At 46.1% G+C, this 8,420-nt stretch overlaps 1 protein-coding gene across 1 annotated transcript in view; it reads left to right on the top strand.

Annotated features, from left to right (window-relative positions):
- LOC104490466 (CTD small phosphatase-like protein) overlaps positions 1-8,420 on the top strand; it is a gene marked incomplete at its 3' end in the record, with an annotated part of 62,892 nt that overhangs the window by 43,554 nt on the left and 10,918 nt on the right. The window contains exons 2-3 of the mRNA XM_010132753.1: positions 1,021-1,175; positions 7,488-7,520. Coding sequence (XP_010131055.1) covers positions 1,021-1,175; positions 7,488-7,520 — 188 coding nt within the window. The remainder of the gene's footprint in view (positions 1-1,020; positions 1,176-7,487; positions 7,521-8,420) is intronic.

Raw genomic sequence — 8,420 nt, 5'->3', positions numbered from 1 at the left:
GCGTGAGAGGCGCGAGGTGAAGAGGGTGCCCCTGCCTGTCCCTGCCCTGGGAGAGCACCAAACCCATCGGGCGTTGCTCTCTGACACGGGAAACCACCACTTCCAGTCCGTGACAGATCACTAAAATATCTGTTGGTCATACCAAATATTACTTAAACCTTTTTTCCAACTTTTATCTTATGTTCTATCTTATGTCTTATGTTAATGGGTGCTCAAGATCTAATTTTCGGAAAATCACTAGATGTCTTGTGCATTTCTTTCCTCCAAAACCTGTTGCTTTTACCTACGGGTTTTAGTCTTTAAAAAGGTGACAGTTGCTTTCCTTGAGCTGTATGTCATTTTGTACCAGTCTGGTTTTTTTGTTTTGTTTTTTTTATCCTGGTAGACCAATAAGCGAGTTGAAAAGAAAGGCCAGGGCTGCTGTTTATGGCCCTCTCCAGACTTGTTCCACAGCCAGCGTTGCAGCTTGCCATGCTGCCTCTGTGTTGTGTCTCTTGTCCTGTGGCAACTCTGTCAGACAGGAACAGAGGACCCTCAGGAACATCTTGGATCTTCTTCTGACCCTTGCAGGTTCCACGCATGATCGTGTGTTTGACGGGGAAACGCCCCCGGGCATCAGTAGGCATCTTGTGTCTCTTCTGGTTTAGATCAGTCATGTTTGCGCCCTCGGTCCAGAGACCTACTGTAGCAGCAAGTTATTTCATACCATTTGGAGTATCTACTTCAAATATTTCTAGGAAAATTCTCAGTGTAATGTCTGAGGATGGCAAGACCTTGATTGTGCAGAGATCAGGGTGTTAGTCACAGGCTAATGTCACCCTGTGAGTGTGCCAAGGAAAAAATGTGCTGAAGCGGAACGGAGTGGGTCTCAAGGGGTTGGAAAATCTTTGTAAGGTTATCTTAAGACTTGAGAAGGACTTCTGAGGTTCTGACCATGCGCCTTAAATGCGGTCGTCGTGGTCTGGAAAACTGGGTCTGTGCTACATTAATTTATTTTTCTCCTGTTTTCTCTTTTCCTAGTGTCCCAATGTAATATCAGCTTGAAGAAGCAAAGGAGTCGGAGTATCTTTAGCACCTTATTCTGCTGCTTTCGTGACTACAATGTCGAACCACCATCTACCAATAGCACCAGTGCTCTTCCTCCTTTGGTGGAGGAGAATGGAGGACTTCAGAAGGTCAGGCTTTTACCTTATTTTGCTGTCATGTGGGTCTTTTGTAACCAAGGTTTAACTCTGTGCTTCTGGTTTGTCTTAACAGGTTTCCCTCATGGGGAACATGGTATGAGTTACAGAAAAAATTACTGTTTTGATGATGAATTGCTAATATTATCTGTTCAACTGCAATTTAAGACTAACTTTTCCATGAAGGGTATTGGCACTATGTATTTTATAAGCAAACAACACATAAAAACTGAGTAAGACTTCTCATAAAACTCTGGATGTTGAGTTGTCTCTAGCTTTGGTTCTCTTTCCAACTGCAGGAAGGTTGAAATGTGTCCTCTGGAGCGTAGTGGAACCTCTTTGAATGTCAGTTGAGAGGGTTTTCAGTGATGTGACATTTCAAAAAGGGCAGAACCATAATTGTTCAGACCTTTTTTCTAACCCGTTCACCTCTATTTAATGCATGCTAAGACCAGAGGTGTAAGTGTTTGGCCGTTTTTCCAGGTTACTCAGTTTTGTTTACCTAATAAAACCACTAATGTAAACTTTTAGCACTTCAGAGCATTGTGTGTTAGAGCAGCACGTTACTTTCATTGAGTTCTAGTAATTACATTGCCTTGCCATGTTCGTAAAACCACAGCAGAGACGAGTTTGTAGGTTCTTTATAAATCTGTTAACACTAAGAGCATTTGCCTTATGAAGGATTTCAGTTTGATGGAGCAAATGCAGGAGCACCATCCTTCCCCCACCGTGACGGTTGTCAGTGCTCTCAGCACTCCACTAGTGCTCCCAATTCCAACGCCACTTCCCTCACGCTTCTCCAGGGCTTTACGATATTGCAGGTCGAGCTCTGTCCACGATGGGGAGTAACAGAGATGTCTCTGTCTCACCCTGCCGCTGTTCGCAGTGACTTTTCACGTTCGATGCAGCTCATTCCCTATTTGATGCACCTACCTTGCGCAGTCCTTTTTGTTTCAGGTTTTGCTGGTTATGTTGGAATTCCGAAAAGCTCAGGAGAAAGAGGAGAGGAACTCTGTAGTGGGAGAGAGGAAAGAAAGCAAACTGAATTGATGGGGACTAAGAATCCATGTGGAGATAAAGTCTGAACTGCTAATTCATGCTGGTACTGCTCAGCAGAGGTGAAGTGCTCTGAAAACTCCTCTGCCAAGAGGGGGAATTAATTGTAGGTGTATTTTTAGACTTCTTCTGCTAGCCAGGGTACATTTTGACTGAAATGAGGGAAATTGAGTCTGGATGTGCTGAAGGGAAGGCTGAGTCATGCGTGACGTGTTTGTGCATGCTCACCTGAGAAACAAAAACAATGGGAAACCAGTTAAAGTTTCCCTTTCCGCTATGGTGGAGAATGGGAAGGAGGCAGAGAGGAGGCTACAGCTGAGAGAAAACGGGGATTCGTTAGAAGGAGAACCATAGAGACAAGAAGGGTTTGGTTTCTTCTGTAGAAAACGTGAGTTAAGATGGTCTGGAATCAGTAGTTTTCAGGCTGTGTTTTGTAAAAGGCATCTTTACTTTCTGAATACGTCCCATGCCTGGAGCGGGTGGCGGCACCTGAGCTCACACAAGTGTCCTTCCTCTGCCTGCTGCCTCCGGGAGCGCTTCTGAAGGGAGCAGTGCTTGTACACAAGTCAGAGAGTTCACAGAATCGCCAGGTACAGCTTAATAGAACAAAGTTGTTGAAGGAATATGTTAAAAACCTTGTTAAAGAGGGTGTTTTCTTCAGACAGACTGCCAGGCGCTCGGCAGCACTCGGATCTGAGTAGGAGAAATCAAGTCTAGGTGAGCGCTGGGGGAGTTCTTAGCGAGCACACGTAAGCCGGTGACGTTCGCGCTTGAAATGCAGCGTTAAAGACTCCTAAGCTTTGTGTGGGTTCTCCTGTGCTGGTTCTATGCGGAGTGCTAACGTGGTGAGTAAGCAGGAAGTTCTTCTAAGGAAATCCAACCAGCGCCGAGGACTCGGGGGGTTCGAACACTGTTCCGCTGGCAGGCTGGTGCTGTTTCCCGGGAGAGGTGTGGTTCCGAACTGGGCAGGCCGGAGCTGTTGGAGACACTGAGCAGCATCTCTAGGTTTGGAAGGGATAACTAAGTTGGGGGAAGGGACGTGCAGCAGTGGTCCTCAGTTTCTAAACTGGTGGAAGTAAACAACCAGGAATGACAAAGGGATCTGTTTTAGGGAAGAAAAGCCTGACAGCCCACTGCCGCAACTCCTGCTGCTCGGTGAAAGCTCTTTTGGAGTTACTCTGCCTGCCAGGTGAGAACAGGTCAACTTCTGCTGAGCGGCTGTTCCAGTGGTCACCTAGGGGTATCTGCTGGCCCTTCGGTACGATTCTTTAACCACTGATCGCACCACAGGTGCCCTCTGACCAGGGCCCAGTCACTTCCTGTGCTGGGACCCTTCTCTTCAAACCGGGAAGAGTGGATTGTACCGTGATGTTCAATATCCTTAGAAATTCAGTTAATTACCCTCGGAAACGAGCGTAGACTGGCTTGGATGTACTTTCCTTCTGCCTTGATGTCGTTACATGAACACTGGTGGTGAAGCCTTCAGAGGAGGGAAGGGAGCAGACAGAGCTTCGGCTGGTCTGCAGGCGTTCAGTGTTCCGGGGTGCTTCTGGCAGGCTCCTGACGCAACAAGCTGACTTCCTTCTCCCGAGGAGTCTCGAATCTCTCAGTGCTACCTGTTCTAGAGGAGGGAAGAGTATTGTATAAAGTAATTGAACACACGGTTCTGGAATTGTGTCCAGAGTATTTGCGCTGTGTAGTTTTAATTTTTATTATTGTGCTTGAAATGAATTGGTGCTTCGTTTAGTGTTTTACCGAGTGATGTCACTTGAGGACGCTTTTCACATCAAGTGTTGCATCACTTCTTCGTGGGATTGGAAGAAGCACAAAACTGAGCAGGGCTTTGAATAAACAGGGAGATTTAGTGCTGATTTCTATTCCAGTGGGAGGAAAGAGGCCCCAAAACTTCTTTAAAGTATTGAGTTCGTTTTTAAACCTTCTACTCACAGAGCAGCTGCTTGTCCAAGCGTGGCTCTAATGCTGGTAGTGAATGGTCCGTTCTGTCTCTAAATTTTCAGTACAACATATTTCAGTAATAGCTTGTATTTACTGAAACTCTGGTGTGTTTGTTTTGCTCCGAACGGGACAGCTTTTCAGTGCAGCAGGAGGACGTGTTGGAAGGGGGCTGTCTGGGACAGTGGGTGTATCAGCCTGCCTGCAGCTTGGCCGACGAGCCACATGCGTCTTTGGGAGCACGCGCTGTTCAGCCTCGAGAAATCCTTGCTAATTTTTTCCTGCCTCTTCAGCAGCAGGCAGTTCACCAACACCTTCCAGCCAGATTTTTTTCATTTTTTTTAGGGGCCAGAGTGTTGGGAGAGGCAAGTGGGTTTTTTGTTTCCTTCTGAATAAATTCGCATCTTCATTTCTATTCTTCAGTTAGCGACTTGACTCCATTCCTGCATTTTCTGGGCATGCTTCTGGGTGTGAGGTTTTTTTCCTGGGGAAGTTTGTTACCTGAGTTTTGAAGTGTTTGCAGATACAGATTTCATCTGCAGGCTTTGAGGAGGGATCCAGATAAAGGTGAGAAAAGCTAGATGCAAACCTTTTGCTTTCAGTCCTGGTGGCTGAGGAAGCTTCAACAAGTCCATCAGCACTTCGCCATTTCACTTACAGCCCACTTCCTCTGGAATCATCTCTGCTTCTGTTTCACAGTTAGCTCCAAATCGGGCAGATGGCTCATGTTCAACAAGAGGAAGCATGAATGAGGAAAGGGTTTTTTATACTTGTTGGATTAGAGGAGAAGGTCTTGCTCCACACTCAACGGGGAAGAAGACAGAATTAGAAGGAGGTTTATTCTGGGGGAAGCAGCTGCCCCCGCTGCTTTCCCTGTGACAGGAATGAAGCCAGAAAGGTCAAGTCTTTGAATCTCTACGTCACCCATCCGAACCACCACAGAAGTTAGGTCTCCTTCTCCCTGCCACTTTTTAGAAAGCGACCCCTCCTCTGCATAGCTATGTTCGGTTCCCCTCTCTCTGCCTGCTCCTTCTGTCCTTCATCGCCTCCCCAAAAGTCTTCTGTATGAAGAGGCAAAATTTGATATTCCAAGTCAATGAAAGAGTCAAATAATAACTATATTATGGTTTTTAAAGAACCTGCCAGGGTCTAGTACGAGCTTTGTGTTAGAGAAATGAAGATGATAAATCTCCTCACTTGATCAGCTTCTTCTCTAAAGGGGTTATTTTTTAAAATGAGAGTGCTCCTTATCTTCGGGTACAGACTGTTCTCAAAAAAGCAGAGTAGCGTGGCTGACACTTGGTGCTCCTTGATCTCGCACGCAGCCATCGGCAGAGCGTTAATGAACAGATGCGGGACTGCAAGCGTTGTGTCTCCCAAGCTGAGGTTAGGTAGCTAGGGGGAAAGGTTGGTTAAAGCGGTTCCTGGGTTATCTTAGGGATACAGTGGGGAAATTTGGGCCTTCTAGGAACAGCTTTGTGCTGTTACCAGCGTCAGGAGCTCATGGAAAGACTTCAACAGATGCCGTCATCTGCCATCTATTCCAAGTGACAGCGCTGTGACCTATTTCCCTTCCTGTTCCAAGGCATCAGGAAGTGAGGCGGGACGCTTTCACCAAGTTTCCCATCGCAGCCTTGTTTTTCAGAAGCCTTTCCCTGCTGGTGCACACTAATGCTTTACCAGCAGACTCCTGCATTCCTCTTTCTGCTTGTTTTTCTAGGTGTCACCGTTACCATTGTGATATTTGCATAGGTACTTTCAGGGTTCCGCTTAGGAAATCCGCTTGACTTCTTGGGTTTTAATACAAGAAATTCTGCAAGAAAAGCAAAGGGAACAGCAGTGCAAGTCCTTTAGCAGCCTGGGCTCTGGCTCCCTGTGAAAGTCAGGCACAGTAGTGCCGTGGGGTGCAGCTCTTGCTTCAGGAGATGGCCAGAGTGGAAAGTGAGTTACCCTGTGGCGGGTGCCCCCGAGGGAGGGCCTGGTGTGTAGCACAGCTGCATTGGTGTCCACGAGGAAGGGAACTTTGTACTGCAGCTGTGGATGTGCCTCTGCCTCTCCTGGGCTGGTTTTGCCTGTTGACACAAGAGGAGCTCCAGTGAACGCACACAAAGCCTTTAAAACCAAAGCATCGCGCAGGTCTGCAGTCTGTGCTCTGCCGGCATAACCAGAGCCTCGGTAACGGGGGGTGACAGGCCGGTGGATCCGACTGGCACCTGCTCCAGTTCGCTCCCTCCTCAAACGGCCCACGAGCTTCACGTGATGTTCTACTAGCAGGACATCGATGTGCTGAATTTTTTTTTTTTTTTTTTTTTTTTTTTTTTTTTTTTTTTTTTTTTTTTTTTTTTGCCATTATCTTGAGGAAAAATTGGATTCTTACCAGGCTTTGTGGTAGTTTTTACAGAAATCAGATACTTTGTACTAAGGCAAACTTCTTGATAGTTCATGAGAGTTGCTGCTCTCTAACTTGCTTCTTCAGCTTCTCTGGATTTGATAAAAGTTCTGCTGTTGTAGCAACAAAAAGGTCTTGAAAAATAATATTGAATTACTTCTGTTTGTCAGTGTTAGATCAACACGCTGTTAGACTACAAAACAAGTGAACACAAGGCTTTTTTGCTGGCACCTCTGTGACCAGCCTCCTCCACGTGGAAGCCGTAACTGGAAGTGTCTTTGTCGCCACATGCCACATCCCAGGCTGAGAAGAAAAGGTCAGGCTGGCCAAGACTGCCTTGCCTTCTCCCAAATCCAACACAAAAGTGAGACCATGGGAAGAGTGCTGATCCCGTTGCCTCTTGCTGGGCGAAGGAAGTGGGATTCCTTGGATTAGTTTGTCGTTACCATGATTTTCTCGGTCGCTCTGCTGTTGCCTCAGTGAAATGCTGGTTTTGCTGAGGCAGTTGGTTTAGGTGAAGTCATCTTCAGGAGCGGGCCGCTGCCCTGCTGCCCCCGGGGTCTGGCTGAGGCTCTCATTGCTGCAGTGAAAGTAGACAAATATACCCAGCAGTCGATCTCAAGGCTGGAGAAGTTACAGTAAATACCGGTGCTTTCTTATTGTCATCTCATATTAATCACAGCATGGGTTTACCAGTCCAGTCTCCTGAAAACCGTAAATGCCGAACACTAACCTATCATTCCAGCGACTAAAATGCAAGATCCTGGTTTTATTTTCTTTACCCTGTTTTCTTGAATGCTTTGAACTTTTGGTTTGAAATGTTTGAGTGCTACATTTACTGCTTCAGACCTTTGTTCTACCCTTCAAAGCCATTACCCTTACAGTGATTTTTTTTCTTTTTTCCCCAGGGTGACCAGATGCAGGTCATGCCTATACCGAGTGTATGTATTTTTATCCCTTTTTCTTTTAATGATTTTCATAACTTTTGCTTTGATTCATCTTGTGTCGCAGTCTAACAGCTCTGGTTTGTGTTGCATGTGAGCAGGCGGGCTTTGTGTTGTCTGCAGTGCTGGGTACTCGGAGGGGAACTGAACCGCCCGCGTGGTGCAGGGGTGTTAAGGGTCGAGGGAAAGCCGAGGTTGGGGTTTAGCTGGGTTTCACCCTGCACCTCAGCGAGGGTCGTTCCTGATGTTTAGCGTTTTGAAAATGCCTGAAGCAGTCTGAAAGTGGAAGTTACTCATTTTAATGGAGACGAAAGGTGACTCACCATCACAGTGTGAGAGCCGGTTGCAAAAACCTTTTCTTCTCCTTTTTCTGTATATTCTGGTTGAAAAGAAGAGTGGGAAGCTGCCCAGTTTGTTTGGAACAGGCCACTTTCGGAGCACAGCGGGCGCTGACCATAGCTGCGGTACTGCCCTCATTCCCGATGATACTCGCGGTATCACATTCTGGTTTATGGGCCTTCAGATTCCTGCTTATCTGCCCTGGATTACAGTTGGAATGCTGTTTGGCTTCTGAATTATTTCTCAAAACCAAATAAAAGGAGGAAAAAAAAGAAAAATTCTTTAAACTGAAGCTTTTAATTTAATTAGGTTTAACCTTTTTTGGTCAAAAAGCTCCTCTTTTTTCACTTGTTTTTATGTGGATGAAGACTTAGACTTTTAAAGCTGCTGATACTTTTATTTTAATCTCCTTTGCTGTTTATAATACTTCGTCATTGCAGAGTTTTCCAGGAAATAGCAGTGCTTACATGTGGAGTTAGTGACACAGCCCTCTTGAGATAATTGGCAGCCCCTAAAATCCTGAGGATTCCCCAGGATATCACTTTTTCCCTCTTTCCC

This window comes from Buceros rhinoceros, unplaced genomic scaffold (assembly GCF_000710305.1).
Source record: "Buceros rhinoceros silvestris isolate BGI_N320 unplaced genomic scaffold, ASM71030v1 scaffold2493, whole genome shotgun sequence".
Lineage (NCBI taxonomy): Eukaryota > Metazoa > Chordata > Aves > Bucerotiformes > Bucerotidae > Buceros > Buceros rhinoceros.
The sequence above is the reverse complement of the archived record's forward strand: the minus strand, read 5'-3'. Positions and strand labels throughout refer to the sequence as shown.